The sequence below is a fragment of the Mobula birostris genome, chromosome 12 (genome assembly GCF_030028105.1).
Source record: "Mobula birostris isolate sMobBir1 chromosome 12, sMobBir1.hap1, whole genome shotgun sequence".
NCBI classification, from domain to species: Eukaryota; Metazoa; Chordata; class Chondrichthyes; order Myliobatiformes; family Myliobatidae; genus Mobula; species Mobula birostris.
Genome location: NC_092381.1, coordinates 45,769,640 through 45,793,158, shown reverse-complemented (window position 1 = coordinate 45,793,158; position 23,519 = coordinate 45,769,640). Strand labels below are relative to the sequence as shown.

The following is a 23,519-nucleotide window of genomic DNA, read 5'->3' as shown; positions in this document are numbered from 1 at the left end:
TGAATTTGAGAGAGATAGTAAATCAGCCATGATGTAATTGTGGAGCAAACTTGATAGGCCTAATGGCTTAATTCTGATCCTAAGTCTTATGGTGTAAGAGTTTCTTAAATGCCTCTTCTGACGGAAGTTGTGGAGAATGATGTATGCGGAAGGTCATGGGGTGGTATGTAAGGAAAAGAGGAACTCCATCACTGTTAAGATGGCAGGAAGATGGTGTGAGTGCAGGTGTTTGGGAAATGGAGGAGGTGTGGGTGAAGGGGCCAAGGGTTTTGGCCCGAAACGTCGACTGTACTTTTTTCAATTGATGCTGCCTGGCCTGCTGAGTTGTTCCAGTATTTTGTGTGTGTTGCTGGAAGTGTTGGGAAGCATTGCTGAAGAAGACTTTGAACATGAACTGTTCTACGTAGCCAACGAAAAGGCAGGCATAACTGCAGCCCATGCAGGTGCCCATAGCTACTCCTCGAGTCTGGAAAAAATGGGAGGAGCCGAAGGAAAGATTGTTGAGGTTGAGGACCAGTTCTGTCAGATAGAGGAAGGTGGTGGTGGGGGGGGGAACTGGTTGTTTTTTTATTGAAAAAGAAGCATAGAGATTTAAGGCCTTATTATTGGGGAATAAAAGCGTATAGGGACTTGACATCCATGGTGAAAATGAGGCAGTAAGGGCCAGGGAATTGAAAGCTATTGAGGAGGTCGAGAGCATGAGAAGTGTTGTTGGATGTAGTTGGGAAGGGACTAAACCAAGGGGGATAGAATGGAGTAGAGGTATAAGGACAAAACTTCTATTGCGAAAGAAGCAGAGAGCTTTAAGGCCTTCTTGATGGGGGATAGAAGGGTATAGGGACTAGGCATTTCTAAACATCAGAGTTGCTATGTGCTGATTTATAAATTAAGTATAGTGACAACTGAATAGAAGTTGTATTTTCAGTAAAACTCTTAAAATGCCTCAAAGCCTGACATTTACTGCTGTTTGAAAAATTGACTTAACCTGCAACTTCACACACTCAAAGACCTGTGAACTGTTACGTTATGCCTGTAATTCTAGTCATGGATTACATTACATCATAGGATTTGCGTGCTCATTAACTTTTGACATTGATATTTAGAAACGATGGGCTCTTTTACAGAAGATTAACACAATTTTTATGTTTCATGATGCAGTCTTTTTAATTATCAGCTAGATACTTTGTTCAGATAGCTTTAAACGCTGTTATGAAACTGTAAACAATTGATGAGGCACTTTTATGTTAAAAAAAAACAATTGTTCCATGATGTTCCAGTGTTTAGTATATCTGCTTCAATTCTGTGAGTTGGTATTGGATCTGCAGAGTGAGGAAATGGAAGAGATGCAATAGATCAATCATAGTTATGTTTATATTTATTTATATATATAAAAGCAGAAGTAGGCAAATTGCCCTTCCCTTTTGCTCTACCATTCCACAAAAACATGCCCATGTGTCACTTTCCTCTATGAAATCCACATTTCCTGGTTCTTCTAATATCTAAAATTGCAATGTTCCATCTTAAAATAGGCAAGTGACCAAGACTGCAAAGGTGCCTTTCTTAGTTAATTCCAAACCATGCCTAACTTTTGGGTGAAAAAAAAACTTTTTATCTATGCCATGAATGGACAACCATTTGTTTTGACATTGTGATTCCTAGTTCCTGGCTCCTAAACCAAGAGAAACATCATTCCTGAAATTCCACTTCTAACCTGAAATCCCACAAGAATTTTGTATGTTTAAATGGGATTAGCTCTCATCCTTCTAAACTCCAATGAGGGAAGTGCTAGTCCACTGGGCTTTATAGTAATGGGTTATTTTTATTTCATTATTACTTCACTCAACATCTTGTTTATTATTGATTGTAGAGCTCTATTAAGTGTCCATCTGAATTAATACATACAATGTATCCCCTTATAAAGAAATAACAAGTAAGAGTGCTGTTTTTTTGTTAAGAACTGTGGTACCACTAACCCACTGGTTTTTTGCAGTGGGTTCCTAGAATCACTAAGGCAAGCTACTGGGAAGAACACTCTTTCTCAGTGGTCATCCTTAGTAATTCTTCAAAGTTAATTTATGTTGGTATAAGAATTTTGTGACCAGTTTGTTTCAAAGTAAAGTCATCATATACAATCCTGAGATTCAGTAAATCAAAGAACCATAATGGAATCAATGCAAGACTGCCCCCAAACAGGGCAGACAAACAACCAAAGTGCAAAAGACAACAAACTGCAAATATGAAAGAAAAAAGAAATAGTAATAAGTAAATAAGCAATAAATATCAAGAATATGAGATAAAGAGTCCTTGAAAGTGAGTCCAAAAATTGTGGGAACAGTTCAGTGATGGGGCAAGTGAAGTTATCCCCACTGGTTCAAGAGCCTGATGGTTGAGGGGTAATAACTGTTCCTGAACCTGGTTGTGTGAATCCTGAAGCTCCTGTACCACCTTCCTGATGGCAACAGTGAGAAGAGAGCATGACCTGAGTGGTGGGGTACCCTGATGATGGATGCTGCTTTCCTGTGACAATGCTCCATCTAGATATGCTCAGTGGTGAGGAGGGATTTACCTGTGATGTACTGGGCCATATCCACTACTTTTCTAAAGACTTTCTCCTAGTGTGGAGTGCCCTTCTGCTTCAAAACATCTTCCATTGTTCCTGTACCTAAAAGGACCACGGTAACATGTCTGAATGACTGGCTCCCTGTCACACTCACCGTAATAATAAGCAAATGCTTTGAGAGTCTGGTCAAGCATGCTACCACTCACACTGGACCCCCTACAATTCGCCTATCGACACAACTGATAGACAGATGATGTAATAGCCACTGCTCTACACATCGTCCTTACACATCTGGAGAAGGATGCTTATATGAGAATGCTGTTCTTAGACTACATTTCTGCATTCAACACCATAATTCCCTCCAGGCTGAACAAGAAGCTTAGAGACCTCGGCCTTCACCCTGCCTTGTGCAGCTGGATCCTGGACTTCCTGTTAGATTGCCGAAAGGTGGTAAGAATGGGCTCCCTCACCTCTGCCCCTTTGCTCCTCAACACAGGTGCCCCTCAGGGTTGTGTCTTAAGCCCCCTCCTTTACTCTCTGTATACCCATGACTGTGTCACCACCCACATCTCCAATCTAATTAAATTTGCTGATGACACTACACTGATTGGCCTAATCTCAAATAATAATGAGGCAGCCGACAGAGAAGGAGTCATCACCCTGACACTGTGGTGTCAAGAAAACAACCTCTCCCTCAATGTTTCAAAAACAATGGAGCTGGTTGTGGACTACAGGAGGAATGGAGATAGGCTAGCCCCTATTGACATCAATGGATCTGGAGTTGAGAGGGTAAACAGCTTTAAGTTCCTTGGCATAAACATCACCGAGGATCTCATGTGGTCTGTGCATACTGGCTGTGTGGTGAAAAAAGCACAACAACGCCTCTTTCACCTCAGATGGTTGAAAAAGTTTGGCATGGGCCCCCAAGTCATAAGAACTTTCTGCAGGGGCACAATTGAGAGCATCCTGACTGGCTGCATCACTGCCTGGTGTGGGAACTGTATTTCCCTCAATCACAGGACTCCACAGAGAGTGGTGCGGACAGCCCAGTGCATCTGTAGATGTGAACTTCCCACTATTCAGGACATTTACAAAAGCAGGTGTGTAAAAAGGGCCCAAAGAATCATTGGGGACCCGAGTCACCCCAATCACAAACTGTTCCAGCTGCTACCATCCGGGAAACGGTACCACAACTTAAAAGCCAGGACCAACAGGCTCTGAGACAGCTTCTTCCACCAGGCCATCAGACTGATTAATTCATGCTGACACAATTGTATTTCTATGTTATATTGACTGTCCTGTTCTTCATGCTATTTATTATAAATTACTATAAATTGCACATTTAGACGGAGACGTAACGTAAAGGTTTTTACTCCTGGTATATATGAAGGATGTAAGTAATAAAGTCAATTCAATTCAATTCAAGGACATTGATGTTTCTAGACCAGGATGCATCCAGTCAATATATTCTGCACCACACATCTATAGAAGTTTTAGATGTCATGCTGAATCTTTGCAAACTCCTAAGGAAGTAGAGGTGCTGCCGTGCTTTCTTCATAATTGCACTTACGTGTTGGGCCCAAGGCAGGTCCTCTGAAATGACAGCACAGAGGAATTTTAAATTTCTGTCCTTCTCCACCTTCAATTCCCCTGATGAGAACTGGCTCATGGACCTCTGCTATCCCCCTCCTGAAGTGAATAATCAGCTACTTGTTTTTTTTGGGGGTAGGAAAGGGGAGGGAGAGGGGGAGAGAGGGAGAGAGAGAGAGAGAAAAGAAGAACTACTCAATCAGATTTCAATCTCCCTCCTATTACACTGATGCAATCTGCATAGTAAAATTGGTAAATTTTATTATTGTCACGTATCAAAGTACAGTGAAAATCTTGTCTTACAAATTGACCATACAGATCAATTAATTACAACAGTGCATTGAGATAGTACAAAGTAAAAATAATAACAGAATGCAGAATCAAGTGTTACAGGTAGAGAGAAAATAAAGCACAGATAGACAATATGGTACAAGGCAATATTGAGGTAGCTTCTGAGGTCATGTCTGTGAACAGTATGCAAGACGGGCTTTTCTCTGTACCTTGCTACATGTGAAAATAAACCAGTTTTCTGTAGTCCTGATGAATGGTCTCAGCCCGAAATGTCAACTGTTTACTCTTTTCCATAGATGCTGCCTGGCCTGCTGAGTTCCTCCAGCATTTTTTAATGTTATCTTTATTTCTCCTCAAACTATAACTGCAACTTTTAGTAACATCTTCAAATGTTAGCAGCATGAGAGCGAATTATTCTGGGAACTATGAAACATTTTATATCATTTCCTGAGTAACAGTGAAATTTGAGAAATTACTAAAGACAATGATGTACTGATTTGGGATTCAGTATCCCGTAATTTGCCTGTATATACAGTGGTATGCAAAAGTTTGGGCACCCCTGGTCAAAATTTCTGTTACTGTGAATAGTTAAGTGAGTAGAAGATGAACTGATCTCCAGAAGTTATAAAGTTAAAGTTGAAACAGTCTTTTCAACATTTTAAGCAAGATTGGTGTATTGTTTTTGTTTTGTACAATTTTAGAGTGGAAAAAAGGGAAAGGAGCACCATGCAAAAGTTTGAGCACCTCAAGAGATTTGAGCTCTCAGATAACTTTTAGCAAGGTCTCAGACCTTAATTAGCTTGTTAGGGCTGTGGCTTGTTCACAGTCATTGTTAAGAAAGGCCAGGTGATGCAAATTTCAAAGCTTTATAAATATCCTGACTCCTCAAACCTTGTCCCAACAATCAGCAGCCATGGGGTCCTCTAAGCAGCTGCCTAGCACTCTGAAAATTAAAATAAATGATGTCCACAAAGCAGGAAAAGGCTATAAGAAGATAGCAAAGCGTTTTCAGATAGCCGTTTCCTCAGTTCATAATGTAATTAAGAAATGGCAATTAACAGGAATGGTGGAGGTCAAGTTGAGGTCTGGAAGACCAAGAAAACTTTCCAAGAGAACTGCTCGTAGGATTGCTAGAAAAGCAAATCAAAAGCCCCATTTGACTGCAAAAGACCTTCAGGAAGATTTAGCAGACTCTGGAGTGGTGGTGCACTGTTCTGCTGTGCAGTGACACTTGCACAAATATGACCTTCATGGAAGAGTCATCAGAAGAAAACCTTTCCTGCGTCCTCACCACAAAATTCAGCATCAGAAGTTTGTGAAGTAACATCTAAACGAGCCTGATACATTTTGGAAACAAGTCCTGTGGACTGATGAGGTTAAAATAGGACTTTTTGGCAGCAATGAGCAAAGGTATGTTTGGAGAAAAAAGGGTGCAGAATTTCATGAAAAGAACACCTCTCCAACTGTTAAGCACGGGGGTGGATCGATCATGCTTTGGGCTTGTGTTGCAGCCAGTGGCACGGGAAACATTTCACTGGTAGAGGGAAGAATGAATTCAATTAAATACCAGCAAATTCTGGAAGCAAACATCACACCGTCCGTAAAAAAAAAAAGCCGAAGATGAAAAGAGGATGCCTTCTACAACAGGATAATGATCCTAAACGCACCTCAGACTCACAATGGACTACCTCAAGAGGCGCAAGCTGAAGGTTTTGCCATGGCCCTCACAGTCCCCTGACCTAAACATCATCGAAAATCTGTGGATCAACCTCAAAAGAGCAGTGCATGCAAGACAGCCCAAGAATCTCACAGAACTAGAAGCCTTTTGCAAGGAAGAATGGGGGAAAATCCCCCAAACAAGAATTGAAAGACTCTTAGCTGGCTACAGAAAGTGTTTACAAGCTGTGATACTTGCCAAAGTGGGTGTTACTAAGTACCGACCATGTAGGGTGCCCAAACTTTGGCTTCAGGCCCTTTTCCTTTATTGTTATTTTGAAACTGTGAAAGATGGAAATAAAAAAGTAATCTTGCTTAAAATATTAAAGAAATGTGTTATCTTTAACTTTATGCCTTTTGGAAATCAAGTCATCTTTTACTTGCTTAGCTATTCACAGTAACAGAAATTTTGACCAGGGGTGCCCAAACTTTTGCATGCCACTATATAATTTTTTAATCATGCTGCATTTTATGTCATGCTTAAACTGTTCATAGAAACTACCAAAAACATAGATAAAAGCAAACCACTTCTTTTCTTCTATATTCACTCTGTTTAATTGTATGGAATGAGAGTGACCAAATGACAACAAGATGTTGGCACACAAAACCTACAGGTACAAGTGTACAGGAGGTGGAATTGAAAGAGCACCAAGTGGTAGGCTTTAGTGGTGTGGAAAATTAAAGAAATTAGTTGAATCCGTGGAGGAGTTTAAAATGAAGATGAGAACTTTAATGTTAAAGCTATGATGTACACACACATAGTTTTACCAGAATGATAGCAAACGTGAGATACCTAGTTTTTGGTAAGAGGCTTGAGCTAATGGGTCCCATCATCTTGCATCTTTGATAATAATGCAGTTCCCAATGGGGCCATTTCTGTGATGTGGCATAAAGGGGATCGAGCTGTGAAATGATGTTGCAAATCTATAAAATTCTTCTTAGACCGCACTTGTTATATTGTGTTCAGTTCTGGTCATCTTGGTAAACTTGCTCACAGCAACTTGTAAAAGCTGGGCGTCACACGGACCTGGAGACTGCCTGACAAAAGAGAAATGCAGCAGCAACAGCTGTGCTTACGGAATCAGGGCAACTCCCTTGTCTCCACTGTGAATGTCTATGCCTCCATGGTTTCCTCCAAACACACTTCAGATGAACTGCACAAGCACAATCGTCATGCTCAAAATCGATGGGCAACCAACATTATAGGAACGATGTGGAAACTTTGATGGTGTAGAGATTTACCAGCATGCTGTCTGGATTAGAGAGCATGTCTTCTGAGGATAGACTGAGCGAGCTAGGACTTTTCTTTCTGGAATGAAGGAGGTTGAGAGGTGACTTGCTAGAAATATACAAGATGATAAGAGGCATAGGTTGAGTGGTTAGCTAGAGACTTTTTCCTAGATGGAAACGGCTATACATGGGGGAGAAGCATAATTTTAAGGTGATTGACCATAAGACATAGGGGCAGAATTAGGCCATTTGGCCCATTGAGTCTGCTCAGATATTTAAACATGGCTGATCCTATTTTTCCCCCTCCTCAGCCTCACTCCACTGCCTTCTCCCCGTAACCTTTGATGCTGTGTCCGATCAAGAATCTAACAAGCTCTACCTTAAATACACCCAATGACCTGGCCTCCACAGCTGCCTGTGGTAATAAATTCCACAAGTTCACCACCCTCTGGCTAAAGAAATTTCTCCGCATCTCTGTTTTAAATGGACGCCCCTCTATCCTGAGGCTGTGCCCTCTTGTCCTAGACTCCTTCGCCATGGGAAACATCCTTTCCACATCTTCTCTGTCTAGGCCTTTCAACATTCGAAAGGTTTCAATAAGATTCCCACTCATCCTTCAAAATTCCAGCGAGTACAGACCCAGAGTCATCAAACATTCCTCGTATGATAACTCTTTCATTCCTGGAATCATCCTTGTGAACCCTCTTCAATGCCAGCACATCTTTTCTTAGATGTGGAGCCCAAAACTGTTCACAATTCAGGTGTGCGCCGATTAACGTCCATTTGGACAACGTCCGATTGCGTATACGTACATAGTCCTGATCGGAGAATGTGACGTAGCAACATAACCAATCTCGTGTATCGTGCGTCTCTTGAGTGTAGTAGTGTTATCTCTCGGTTTAATTTTCTTTCGAAAATATTACCGTAAAGTGCATCATGGCTTCCAAACGCAGCAAAACCACTCCTAGTGATAGCAGCAGCAAGAGGCAAAAGAAAAGTATTGATTTGGAAGTGAAACAAAAGGTTATTAAACAATATGAAGGTGGAAAACCAGTGAATGCTATTGCTCGGGATTTAGGCATGTCGCACTCGACAATCACGATGATCCTGAAAAACAAAGAAAAAATTCTCGAAGCTGTTAAAGGATCGGCTTCACTGAAAACTACAAGGCTCACAAAAATGCAAGAGAGACCTATATCGGATATGGAGAAATTGCTAATGACATGGATTTAGTCAATACAGGTACACTACAGTACTCCATATAGGTTTGCTAAGTATATAATATGGTGTTCGCACAACATCCAAATCACATAACGTTCAATTTCACAGAACGTATGGTGGACGTTAAGCAACGCATACCTGTACTCAAGGTGAGGCCTCACCAGTACCTTATAAAGCCTCGGCATCACATCCATTGTATTCTAGACCTCTTGAAATGAACGCTAACTTGCACTTGCCGCCTTAACCTCCGACTCTACCTGCAAGTTAACCTTTAGGGTGTTCTGCACAAGGACTCCCAAGTCCCGTTGTATCTCAGATTTTTTAATTTTCTCCCCTGTTTAGAAAATAATCTGAACATTTATTTCTACTACCAAAGTGCATGGCCATGCATTTTCCAACATTGTATTTCATTTGCCACTCTCTTACCCATTCTCCTAATCTGTCTGTCCTTCTGCAGCCTCCCTGTTTCCTCAACACTACCTGCCCCTCCACCAATCTTTATATCACCTGCAAACTTCGCAACAAAGCCATCTATCATCTAAGTCACTGACATACAGCATAAAAAGAAATGGACCCAACACTGACCCCTGTGGAACACCACTACTCACTGTCAGCCAAGCAGAAAAGGGTCCTTTTATTCCTCCTTGCTCCCTCCTACCAATCAGCCTGTGCCCTAACTTTCCTGTAATACCATGGACTCGTGTGGCACCTTGTCAAAGTCCTTCTGAAAGTCCAAATATACAATATCCACTGCATCCGCTTTATCTATCCCACTTGTAATCTCCTCAAAGAATTCCAACAGATCCGTCAGGCAAGAATTTCCCTTAAGGAAGCCATGCTGACTTTATCCTATCTTATTCTGTGTCACCAAGTATTCCATAACCCCATCCTTAGCAATTGATTCCAATATCTTCCCAACCAAGGGAAAAGCAAATTGTGGAGAAGATATGGAGAAGCTGCAGAGAGATATAGTTGGGTTTAGTGAATGGGCAAGGATCTGGCAGATGGAGTACAATGTTGGTAAAAGCGAGGTCATCCACTTTTGATGGAAAAATGGAAGAGCAGATTAATATTTAAATGGTAAAAATTGCACCACGCTGCTGAGTAGGAGGACTTGGGAGTGCTTGTGCATGAATCACAAAAGGCTCATTTGCAGGTGCAGCAGGCTGTCAAGAAGGCAAATGGAATCTTGGCCAGCCTTCATTGCTAGAGGGATTGAATTTAAAAGATGGACGTTATGCTGCAACTGTATAGGGTACTGGTGAGGCCGCATCTGGTGTACCTTGTGCAGTTCTGGTCTCTTTACTTGAGGAAAGATATACTGGCTTTGAGGCATGCAGAGGAAGTTCACCAGGTTGATTCCAGAGATTAAGAGGTTAGACGATGAGGAGAGATTGAGTCGCCTGGAAATGTACTGGCTGGAATTCAGAAGGATGAGAGGAGATCTTATAGAAACATATGAAATTATGAAAGGGATAGATAAGATAGAGGCAGGAAAGTTGTTTCCATTGGTAGATGAGACTAGAACTAGGGGCATAGCCTCAGGATTCCGGGGAGTAAATTTAGGACGGAGATGAGGAGGAACTGTTTTTCCCAGAGAGTGCAGAATCGTGGAATTCTCTGCCAATGAAGCAGTGGAGGCTACCTCAGTAAATATATTTAAGACAAGGTTGGATAGGAATTTGTTTCCACATGCAGCTGTGGAGGCCAGGTCATTGGGTGTTTTTGAGGCAGAGATTGATAGGTTCTTGACCAGACATGTCATCAAAGGTTATGGGGAGAAGGCTGGGAACTGGGTTGAGGAGGCGGAAAAAAGGATCAGCTATGATTGAATGGCGGAGCAGACTTGATGGGCCAGATGGCCTAATTCTGCTCCAAAGGCAGGTAGGTGGAGATGAGTCCATGGCTAGATCAGCCATAATCTTACTGAATGGCAGAGCAGGCTCGACAGGCCAGATGGCCTACTCCTGCTCCTATTTCTTATGTTCTTACGTAACCACTGATGTCAGGCTAACTGGTCTATAATTTCTTTTCTGCTGCCTTCCTCCTTTCTTAAAGAGTGGGGTGACATTTGCAATTTTCCAGTCCTCTGGCACCATGCCAGAATCCAATGATTTTTGAAAGATCATTAATAATGCCTCCACAATCTCTACTGCTACCTCTTTCAGATCCCTAGGGTGCAGTTCATCTGGTCTGGGAACTTGCGTACCCTTAGGTCTTTCATCTTTTTGAGCACTTTCTCCCTTGTAATAGTAACTGCACTCACTTCTCTTCTCTCATACCCTTCAACATCTGGCACACTGCTAGTGTCTTCCACAGTGAAGACTGATGCAAAATACTCAGTTAGTTCATCTGACATCTTGTCCCCCACCGTTATTTCTCCGACCTCATTTTCTAGCTATCCATTATCCACTCTTATCTGTATTTTATGTTTTACCTACTTGAAAAAGCTTTTACTATCCACTTTGATATTGTTTGCTAGCTTGCTTTCATATTTCATCTTATCCGTACTTTTTAGTTGCTGTCTGCAGGGTTTTAAAAGCTTCCTAATCCTCTGACTTCCCACAAATTTTTGCTTTGTTGTATGCCCCCTCTTTTGGAAGGAAGTATGGGGCGGGGCGGGGGGGGGGAACGTCAGAGGTGAGTTTTTTACACAGAGAGTGATGAGTGTATGGAATGCCCTGTCAGGGATGGTGTTAGAGACTGCTATGTTAGGGGCATTTAAGAAACTCTTAGATAGACACTAGGAAAGACACTTAAATTTAATTTGAATATAATTCCTTCCTCAGCCTTTTAGAGTGGAACCTCATCATTGCAATCTGACAGGGAAATCGTGATTTTTTTTTTAGTTTTATGTTTCTCGAAATTTCTATCCTCTAGAGCTAAGAGACAATTTTTGGTACAAATTTGATTGTTTCCAAACAATGTTGACTGCGTAGAAAGTAGCTGAGATGAAAAAGAGAATGAAAGTTTACTTTGATCTGTTTTTAAAATTAGAACTACTTAGCTGTTTGTATGTCAGAAGTGTAATTCTCAACAAAAATCATTAGTTTCTGAAGTATTTTCCCTTGCATTTATTTTAAATGAATGAATTACAATTTCAGATGTGTACTAATTATCCTTGAAAAGTGAAGGGGAACCTGCATGTTGTGCTGAAGATTCATTAGCATTGTTTCATTTCATTCCAATTCATACTTTTTAGAAGTTATTAATTCAAGTATATCTTTTTCTTGTCTGACATGTAGGATGATATAATGTCATTTGAAGCTGAGAAGCAGGTTGTGTATCTACAAGTTTATCGTCCTGTGTACTTTCAATTAGTTGATGTTCTGCTCCACAAAGCTCAGTTCCCTTCAGATGAAGAATATTCCTCTTGGTCTTCTGATGAAAAAGAACAATTTAGAATATACAGGTAAGAAAGTAATGCTCCACAGGAAAAATATTTAGGTGTTTGCAGTCCAGCAAGTGTCTTCTTTTTTTTCTGCTTACTAATTGTTGAAACTTGATGTTGAATAGATGGTAATGACACATTACAGATTATTAATCACATGCAGTTTATTTTGCCACTTTGCTCAAAGGAAGGAACTGTGCTCAGTTCTGGTCACCTCACTACAGGAAGGATATGGAAACCATAGAAAGGGTGCAGAGGAAATTTACAAGGATGTTGCCTGAATTGGGGAGCATGCCTTATGAGAATAGGTTGAGTGAACTCCGCCTTTTCTCCTTGGAGTGACGGAGGATGAGAGGTGACCTGATAGAGGTGTATAAGATGATGAGAGGCATTGATCGTGTGGATAGTCAGAGGCTTTTTCCCAGGGCTGAAATGGCTAGCACGAGAGGGCATAGTTTTAAGGTGCTTAGAAGTAGGTACAGGGGAGATGTCAGGGGTAAGTTTTTTACGCAGAGAGTGGCGAGTGTGTGGAATGGGCTGCCGGCGGCGGCGGTGGAGGCGGAAACGATGGGGTCTTTTAAGAGACTCCTGGATGGCTACATGGAACTTAGAAAAATAGAGGGCTATGGGTAAAGCCTAGGCAGTTCCAAGGTAGGGACGTGTTCGGCCCAGCTTTGTGGGCCGAAGGGCCTTTATTGTGCTGTAGGTTTTCTAGGTTTCTATGTTTTTCTGTGTTTTTGCAGCTGGCTGTTCTGCTATATGCTTCTGATTTTGTGAATTCCCAAATTCACTAGTTTTTACGTATTCATTCAAGGGCACAGTATAATTTAGTCTTGAACAGAGGACAGATTTTTAGTTTCTATCTATCAATAACTTGCAATGTTCACCATTCACTTGGTAGATATAGAATGCAGTGTGATTTGGAACTCCATTCTAAGTGGACTGATTGTATTTGGAGTGTTGATCATTCTAGCGTATGCTATAATTGGACTTATCACAAGGATAGGTAAGAGATTTTTCACATTTTGCACTTCTGGACATTATGGATTAACCCCATTCCACCCCCCCCCCCAACACTTCGCTTCCCGCACTGATCACTCCCTCCGCGATTCCCTTATCCATGCGTTCCTCTCCACTAGTTGCCCTCCTGGCACTTATCCCTGCAAATGGAAGAAGTGTTACATCTGCCCATCCATCTCTCTCACCTCCGTTGCTTTTAGAACTTTAATGCGGTACCAAAACAAATACAAAATTATTGCCAGAGGTGTTGTCTTATGAAGAGAATTTAAACTGATACACTCAGCTTTCTGAGGTGGATTCATAGAACATAGAACATAGCATAGTACAGCACAGTACAGGCCCTTCAGCCCACAATGTTGTGCCGACCCTCAAACCCTGCCTCCCATATAAGCCCCCACCTTAGGTTCCTCCATATACCTGTCTAGTAGTCTCTTAAACTTCACGAGTGTATCTGCCTCCACCACTGACTCAGGCAGTGCATTCCACGCACCAACCACTCTCTGAGTAAAAAACTTCCTCTAATATCCCCCTTGAACTTCCCACCCATTACCTTAAAGCCATGTCCTCTTGTATTGAGCAGTGGTGCCCTGGGGAAGAGGCGCTGGCTATCCACTCTATCTATTCCTCTTATTATCTTGTACATCTCTATCATGTCTCCTCTCATCCTCCTTCTCTCCAAAGAGTAAAGCCCTAGCTCCCTTAATCTCTGATCATAATGCATACTTTCTAAACCAGGCAGCATCCTGGTAAATCTCCTCTGTACCCTTTCCAATGCTTCCACATCCTTCCTATAGTGAGGTGACCAGAACTGGACACAGTACTCCAAGTGTGGCCTAACCAGAGTTTTATAGAGCTGCATCATTACATCGCGACTCTTAAACTCTATCCCTCGACTTATGAAAGCTAGCACCCCATAAGCTTTCTTAACTACCCTATCCACCTGTGAGGCAACTTTCAGGGATCTGTGGACATGTACCCCGAGATCCCTCTGCTCCTCCACACTACTAAGTATCCTGCTATTTACTTTGTACTCTGCCTTGGAGTTTGTCCTTCCAAAGTGTACCACCTCACACTTCTCTGGGTTGAACTCCATCTGCCACTTCTCAGCCCACTTCTGCATCCCATCAATGTCTCTCTGCAATCTTTGACAATCCTCTACACTATCTACAACACCACCAACCTTTGTGTCGTCTGCAAACTTGCCAACTCACCCTTCTACCCCCACATCCAGGTCGTTAATAAAAATCATGAAAAGTAGAGGTCCCAGAACAGATCCTTGTGGGACACCACTAGTCACAATCCTCCAATCTGAATGTACTCCCTCCACCACGACCCTCTGCCTTCTGTAGGCAAGCCAATTCTGAATCCACCTGGCCAAACTTCCCTGGATCCCATGCCTTCTAACTTTCTGCATAAGCAGAAAGACTGTGTGAAACCTTGTCAAAGGTTCAACCCCATGATACTATTTGAGGAGCAGATATTTTAACTGACAGGTTGCTCAGTGAATATTGCAAAATTATCTTGTCAGTTATCTCTTATTTATCTGTGATGTTTATGTTACAACAAAAACTACATTCTGATAGCAATTCATTGACCTAAAGAGCTTTTGTGCTGTTAGGATATCAGCATTATTTAAACATTTATAAATCCCTAACCTCTGAGTTACTGAAACACTGTTCAATCACTTAAGTTCAAAGTAAATCTATTATCAAAGTTTCTTTGCAGGCATACTCTTTGAATCCATGATAGAGAAACTATAATAGAATCAATGAAAGACTGCACCAATTTGGGCATTCACCCAATGTGCAAAAGACAACAAACTGTGCAAATACAAAAAGAAAAAGAATAATAATAATACATATCAAGATCATGAGATGAAGTCCTTGAAATTGAGTTCATAGGTTGTGGAAATGTATTTCAATGATGGAGTTTGAGTGAAGATATTCCTAAAAGCCTGATGGTTAAGGGCTAATAACTATTCCTGAACCTGGTGGTGTGAGTCCTGAGGCTCCTGTACCACCTTCTTAATTGCAGCGGTGAGAAGAGAGCATGACCTGGGGGGTGGGGGTCCCTGATGATGGATGCTGCTTTCCTGCAACAATTTCCTGTAGATGTACTCAATGGTGGGGAGAGCTTTATCTGTGATGGACGGAGCCGTATCCACTACTTCTTGTAGGATTTTCCGTTTTATGTATATTGGTGTTTCTATACCAGGCTGTGATGCAACCAATCAATATACTGTCCACCACACATCTGAAGAAGTTTGTCTGAATTTTAGATGTCCGGCTGAATCTTTGCAAACTCCTAGGGAAGTTGAGGTGCTACTGTGCTTCCTTCATAATTGCACTTGCATGCTGGGCCCAGGCCAGGATCTCTGAAATAATGATGCTGAGGAATTTAAATTTGCTAACCCACTCCACCTCTGATCTTCCATTGAGGACTGGACCATGGACCTCTGATTTCCTCCTCCTGAAGTCAATAATCAGCTCTTTGGTCTTGCTGACATTGAGTAAAAGGTCGTTTTGTAGTGACAGCACTCAACCAGATTTTCAGTCTCCCTCCTATATGCTGACTCATCACCACCTTTGACTCGGTTTACGACAGTGGTGTCATTAGTTAATGTGTCATTGGAGCTGTGCTTAGCCACACAGTCATAAGTGTAAAGCAAGTAGAGTCACGGGCTAAGCACACAGTCTTGTGGTGGCTCCTGTGCTGATAGAGATTGTGGAGGAGATGTGGCCAAACTGAACTGACTGTGGTCTGCAAGAGAGGAAATCGCGGATCTGATTGCACAAGGAGGTATTGAGGCCAATGTCTTGAAGCTTATTGATTAGTTTTGAGAGGGTGATGGTGTTGAATGCCAAGCTGTAGTTGGCAAAGAGCATCCTGATGTATGTATCTTCGCTGTCATGATGTTCCAGGGTTGAGTGAAGAACCAGTGAATTAGCACCTGCTGGGACCTGTTGTTCCAGTAAGCAAGTTGAAACAGATCCAAGTTGTTTCTCAGGCAAGAGTTGATGTTTCATCACTGACCTCTCAAAACACTTCATCACAGAGGATGTAAGTGCTACTGGACGATAGTCATTGAGTTAGGTTACCATAAATGTGTGGGCACATGGCCAAGTGGTTAAGGCGTTCAACTAGCGAGCTGAAGGTTGTGAGTTCAAGCCCCAGCTGAGGCAGCGTGTTGTGTCCTTGAGCAAGGCACTTAATCACACAGTGCTCTGTGACGACACTGGTGCCAAGCTGTATGGGTCCTAATGCCCTTCCCTTGGACAACATCGGTGTCGTGGAGAGGGGAGACTTGCAGCATGGGCAAGTGCCGGTCTTCCATACGACCTTGCCCCGGCCTGCGCCCTGGAGAGTGAAGACTTTCCAGGTGCAGATCCATGGTCTCGCAAGACTAACGGATGCCTTTATTTAGGTTACCATGTTCTTGTTAGTCACTGGTATAAGTGAAGTCTGATTGAAGCAGGTGGGTACCTCAGAATGCCGAAGCGAGAGGTTAAAGATCTCAGTGAACACACCAGCCAGTGATCAGCACAGATCTTTAATACCTTGCCAGCTACCTAGTCTGGGCCGGATGCTTTTTGTCATTTTACCCTCCTGAAGGTTGTTAGTCGAAAGTATTGAGCTCATCTGGAAGTAAGTAGGTCGCTTGATATTACTTTATAAGAGGTGATAGCATTCAAGCCCAGCTGCAACTGTTGAACATCCTCCTTGATTCAAGTTTAGTTCCGGGATTGCCACCTTGCCCACAAGATGGTTTTCTGGAGATTGTATCTGGACCTTTTGTAACTTTTTTAGTCACCTGACTTTGATGCCTTTGATCTGGCCATCAGCAGATTGCAGATCTCATAGTTCACGCAGGGCTTCTGGTTGGGGAAAAGTCTGAATGATTTTGTGGGGCCATACTCGTCTATAACTATTTTAATAAAGTCCATAACAACTGTAGTGTATTCATTCAGATCTACAGATTTGAACACGGCCCCATCCACTGACTCAAAGCAATCCCGTAGCTGCTCTTCTGCCTCCTGCGACCAGTTCTGTGTTGTTCTTTTCTCTGCAGCTTTGCTCTTTAGCCTCTGCCTGTACACAGGGTGAAGGACAGCCACGTGATCAGATTTACTGAAATGCACTCTGGGCATAGAACAGTAAACAGTATGATGGTGGTCTAGTGTGTTGGGACCTCTGGTGCTGCAGGTTATATGTTGATGCTAATTGGTCAGGGATTTCTTCAAACAAGCCTGGTTAAAGTCTTTGACTATGATTTGAGATGCGTCAGGATGGACTGCTTCTTGTTTGGAGACAGCATCAGGTATCTCAAGTGCTTGATTATAGTGGGCTGCTGGTGGTATACAATCTGCGGTCGGGATTATGGAGGGGAGCTCCCTATATAAATAGAATGGACAGCATTTAATCATTAGGTGTTCCAGGTTAAGGGAACATGAGTTTGACAAAACTGCCACATTGGAACACAATCTAGAGTTTATCATGAAACACAATCCTTCATCTATTGCCTTTTCCAAATCAGCAGTTCAGTTCATCCTGTGAATTGAGAAGCTTTTGGGTGTGATCGCTGTATAGTTAAAATTTAATAGAAATTTAGATTCCTGGTAAATCTACAGGTTTGTTTACAAAATGGAGTTGAGATTATGGATTAGCCAAGATGTTAATAAATGTTAGAATTGGGTGTCATGGTACCTTTGGCATTATCCTGCTTCTATTGTGGAATCTTCAGTTCCTTCATTATAGCTTCTTCCATTGTGGATTATATACCTGTAAATAGTGCTATATCAATGCTCCATTTCATTTGATGAAACAAAGAAATCTGATACTCTTTTCAAGTGTTAAAGGGGTGGATTTTCAATTGTATATTTTAAATGAGTAATTTTGATGTAAATGCATTTATAATTTTGCTTAATTATTTTAACAAATTGTATCTGTCCTTGGCAGAGTTGATATCTCTGACACTCTGATGTATGTATACGAAATGCTGGGAGCTGAACTGCTAAGTAATCTGTATGATAAATTAGGAAGACTTTTAACTAACTCTGAGCAACCAACGTCATGGCAGGTGAATACAAGTTTGTTGTACTACAACTAAAGATTTATTTATGTTCAATTTATTGTAAGTGTAATTTTTGATCTTCATTTTAGAAGTAATTATATCCTCATTAATTTATAAATGCAGAAATTCTAGACCTGATGTATTGCATCACTTTTCTCCTCTTTCTGTTTAGCACATTGAAGCCTGTTTGTATGGGTTTCAATCAATTGCGGAAACCAATGATGTCAACTATTCTGACGTAATTCCAGGATTGATTGGTCTTATCCCACGGATAAACATCAGCAATGTGCAGTTAGCTGACACAGTAATGTTTACAATAGGTATGCATTATAACTTCTGAGTATATTTATTAATGAAGCAGCTATTCCTAGTAACTATGGTTTGCTTGCTCTCAGTCTGATAACCTCAGTCATATTCGTACAGCACAGAAACAGTCTTTTCAGCCTATCGTACCGATGCTGATCATTAAGTACCTTTGTACACTAATCCCACTTATCAGCACTAATGCTTAGCCATCTATGTATTTGTGACTCAAATCCTTGTGTTGATATTTTATTGAAGTTAAGAATACACACCTCCACCACCACTCATTCAGGCAGTGCTTTCCAGGTCCCAGCTCCTTCAGGGTATACCACATGCTGCTTTCACCACCTTACCTACCACTTTAAACATCCATGGATTTGTACACTGAGGTCCCTCTGTTCTTCAAAATTGCCTTAGGTTCTGCCATTCATTTTGCATGGCCTATCCTTATTCCTTATATCCAAGTGCGCGGTCTTGTACTGATCAGGATTAAATTCCGATTGCTATTACTCTGCACATTATGTCAACTGATAGATACTCCTTTTGGATGAGAGGTTCATCCAAAACCCAATCTGCTCTTGCAAGCTATTGCCATTACTTTAGAATAAGTGCTTAAGGGCACATAGCACAGAAACAGGCTCTTTGGCCCATCATTTACTTGTCAGGACAGATTTTAGGTATTGTGTCATCCACTTGGGCAATGTGTTTAAATTCCATCTGCCCCCTGCATGAAAAGCTTCTTCCTCAAATCCCTTTAATTCTCTTTTAATCCCTCTGACCCTAGTTTTGTACCCTTTAGATTTTGCCATCCATGTTACCAAGGGAGTAATCCCCGGCTAATATTTATATTTCCATTAAGACCACGTAAAGCAGATTATCGTGAAATATGAATTCCTTTCTCATAAACACTGCTTGCTATTCTGAGTATTTCTGGTATTTTTTTTTAATTTTCAGTTAGCAGCAGCTGTTCTATCGATATTCTGTAATATGTTGATTTTTGTCAGAGCTGGCTACATGCAAACTGCATGCCAAGTCACTTGAATTACAATCACTTAGTAACATTCAGCAAAATAAAATCAGATACCTAGAGCTCCTTCAAACCATTTGTACTTAAAATATGGAAATTCATATTCTTTTGATGATTGCTCTGATCGTCATTGCAGTTTGAGTGTCCTTTTTGTTCTAAATTTATTCTAATTTCTATTGTAGGTGCACTAGCCGAATGGCTGGCTGACCACCCTGTGATGATCAACAGTGTATTACCACTGGTACTGCATGCTTTGGGCAACCCAGAGCTTTCCATATCCAGTGTTTCCACGCTGAAAAAGATCTGTAGAGAATGCAAGTATGACCTACCTCCCTATGCTGCTAATATTGTGGCTGTTTCTCAGGTAATGATCATTGAGACTTAATAACTATATTTGCAGTAGTGAGTAATTGTATCTCCTTACATTTAGGAGGCTGAACTAAAAATTTTGCTGATACTTTAGAAGTAATGAGCTTATACTTTAGTTATTATAGAAAATTTAATTTCTCAGTTATGAGTACATACTGTGAACAACATCACTTATTTAGAAAAATAAATATTTTTTTAAGTTACTGGTAAAATAGCTGATGATATTTTGTGTCTCAGGATGAAAATTCATTGAGAGGTACAACATGTTTGTATGGAAAAGGGTTCTTGTAAAAGTCCTTTGTTAACAATGGTCAAGTGGGTTTTTGTCTGGATGGATTTTGCATATTATGCTCATAGATAAAGAGAAATTTGGACATGCAGCGATCTTAGATAATTTGCAGTGCAAGCACAGATTATTCTGATGATAAGGTTGAGGTGCACTTTGATATATTTTTAATCTGACATTCCTGTTATATTACAAACTGAAATAAATAAGTATAGAATTGGAAACAAGTAAAAGTTGGCTATATGCTGTTGAAAGTTGTATTTGAAATTCAGTTTTGGAGAAGTTGAAGTTTTACTGAAATAGATTAAATGAGTATAGTTTTTTTGTGAACAGTTCATATCCATCTCCTGCCTTGACATCTTTAACAGTAAAATGAAATAGTTTTATTTAGTTAAGGAATTGAAATTTTCATGAGACTTATCAGGGTTGAGGTTAAAGGATAGGCAGTTGTTGTGTATCGTGTTGCAATTTAGCAGATGATAATTGGTATTTTCTGTTTTATTTCTGTTTCCACAGGAAGTTTTAATGAAACAAATTCATAAGGTCAGTTGATTAAAATTTATTGATATTAAAACAAATATATCAATGAAGTACTTGTATTCACATCTATAAAATATTTTTTTCACTCTTTATAAAACTAGTATTGAACTGCTTCAAATTTTAATTGGAATTGCCTTAAACAACTGCACTACATATATCGACCATAAGATATTGGAGTGGAATTTGGCCATTTAGTCCATTGGCTTTGCTCTGCCATTCAATAATGGGTAGTTTTTTTCAACTTCATTCTCTGCATCTTCCCTGTAACTCTTAACCCCCTTACCAATTGCAAACCTGTTAATCTGTGCCTTAAATACCATACCAGAGGATCTGTTCTGGGATTAGCATGTAAGTGCCATAATAAAGAAGGCGCGGCAGCACTTGTACTTTCTTAGAAGTTTGCTCGGATTTGACATGTCATCTAAAAATTTGACAAACTTCTGTTGTTGCACAATGAGGAGTGTCCTGATTGGTTGCCTCACTACCCATTATGGAACCACCACTGCCCAAGAATGGAAGGTCTTCTAAAAGTGGTGAATACAACCTAGTCCATCACGGGCAAAGCTCTCCCCCACCACTGAGTGCATCTGCAAGGTGCATTGCCTCAAGAAAGCAGCATTCACCATCTATTCCCTCCACCATTCAGCCCATGCTCTACCATCGAGAAGGAGGTACAAGAGCCTTAAGTCCCACACCACCAGGTTCAGAAACAGTTATTTCCCTTCAACCATCAGAATCCTGAGCCAGCATGATAACTTCAGTCACCTCAACTCTGAAATGCTTCCACATCTTATGGATTCATGGCACAATCTATGGACATGCTTTCAAGACTCTACAACTCATGTTCTCAGCATTATTTTATCTATCTATGTACCTACTCTTTCTACGTATCTCTGTGTATCTACTGTTATCTATCTGTCATCTTTTTGCACGTTGGTTGTCAGTCTTTGTGTGTAGTTTTGTATTGATTCTATTGTACTTCTCTGTTCTATTGTGAATGCCTGCAAGAAAATGAATCACAAGGTAATATATAGTGACATACGTACTTTGATCATTTGCTTTGAACTTCGAACTCAATGACTTGTCCGCTACAGCCCCCTGTGGGAAAGAGTTCCACAGATTCACCACCCTCTGGGTGAAGAAATTCTTCCTGATCTCAATTTTAAAGGGATAGTTCTTTATTCTATGGCTCTGCCCTCATATCCTAGACTCTCCTACTATTGGAAATGTATCTGTATATGGATTCTAACATTTGTATACATTTAGTTTTAATGCAAAAAAAGTGTAAAGTTTATACTTTATACAACGTAAATAATGCCACTAGATATGGAATGAGCTGTTAGAAATTGCATAAAATATAGAGTAAAATTCTATCTGCAAATATATTTTTGGTCACTGTTGCTGGTGAATAAAAAAATGAATGACAATGTAATTTCAGCAAGATGCACACTGATTAGACTGGAGATACAACTGATAGGAAGGAAAAGAGTAATCTAACTGAAAATCACAAACACCTTATAAATGTTTAGTATGTGTTATTCAAAGCTCCCACAGGAACATAGGAACATAAGAAATAAGGAATAGGCTATCTGGTGCTTCGAGCCTGCTCCGCCATTCAATAAGATCATGGCTGATCTGACCATGGACTCCTCTCCACTTACCTGCCTTCTCCCCTTAACCCTTAATTTCCCTACTAGGCAAAAATCTATCCAACACTGTCTTAAATATATATACATTGAGATTGCCTCCCCTGCTTCATTGGGCAGAAAATTCCACAGATTCACCACTCTGGGAAAAGCATCTTTCCTGCCTCTAACTTATCTATCCTTTTCATAATTTTGAGTATTTCTGTAAGATCTCCTGTCATTCTTCTGAATTACGGTGAGTACAGCCCCATGTGAATCAATCAACCTCCTCATCTCTAGAATCAACCTGGTGAACCTCCTCTGCACCACCTCGAAGGCCGGTATATTCTTCCTCAAGTAAGGAGACCAGAATTGCACGCAGTACTTCAGGTGCAGCCTCACCAATACCCCATACAATTGCAGCATAACCTCCTTACTCTTAAATTCAGTCCCTCTAGCAATGAAGGCCAAGATTCCATTTGCCGCCTTGATAGCTTGCTGCACCTTCAAACCAACCTTTTGTGATAACCATATAACAATTACAGCATGGAAACAGGCCATATTAGCCCTTCTAGTCCGAGCCGAACTCTTACTCTCACCTAGTCCCACTGACCTGCACTCAGCCCATAACCCTCCATTCCTTTCCTGTCCATATAGCTGTCCCATTTAACTTTAAATGACAACATGGAACCTGCTTCAACCACTTCTGCTGGAAGCTCATTCCACACAGCTACTACTCTCCGAGTAAAGAAGTTCCCTTTTTACTCATTTTACTACTTCAATATTAATACCTAACGATTGAATCTTCCTAACTAACCTTCCGTGTGGAACCTTGGTTACTGAAGTCCATATAGACAACATCCACTGCTTTACCCTCGTCAGCTTTCTAAGTAACCCCTTCAAAGAATTCAATAAGATTTGTCAAACATGACCTTCTACGCACAAATCCATGTTGACTGTTCCTAATCAGACCCTGTCTATCCAGATAATTATATATACCATCTCTAAGAATACTCTCCATCAATTTACCCACCACTGATGTCAAACTCACAGGCCGATAATTGCTAGGTTTACTCTTAGAACCCTTTTTAAACTATGGAACAACATAAGCAATACACCAATCCTCTGGCACTATCCCTGTTTCTGATGACATTTGAAATATTTCTGTCAGAGCCCTGCTATTTCCACACTAACTTCCCTCAAGGTCCTAGGGAATATCCTGTCAGGACCCGGAGACTCACCCACTTTTATATTCCTTAAACGCGCCAGTACTTCCTCT

The 23,519-nt window shown here is 40.9% G+C and overlaps 1 protein-coding gene across 2 annotated transcripts in view; it reads left to right on the top strand.

Annotated features, from left to right (window-relative positions):
- Positions 1-23,519, top strand: part of ipo13b (importin 13b) — a 144,355-nt gene that overhangs the window by 47,923 nt on the left and 72,913 nt on the right. For both annotated transcript variants that reach the window (XM_072273724.1, XM_072273723.1), the window contains 5 exons: positions 11,854-12,020; positions 17,976-18,096; positions 18,263-18,410; positions 19,603-19,784; positions 20,592-20,618. In XM_072273724.1, coding sequence (XP_072129825.1) covers positions 11,854-12,020; positions 17,976-18,096; positions 18,263-18,410; positions 19,603-19,784; positions 20,592-20,618 — 645 coding nt within the window. The remainder of the gene's footprint in view (positions 1-11,853; positions 12,021-17,975; positions 18,097-18,262; positions 18,411-19,602; positions 19,785-20,591; positions 20,619-23,519) is intronic.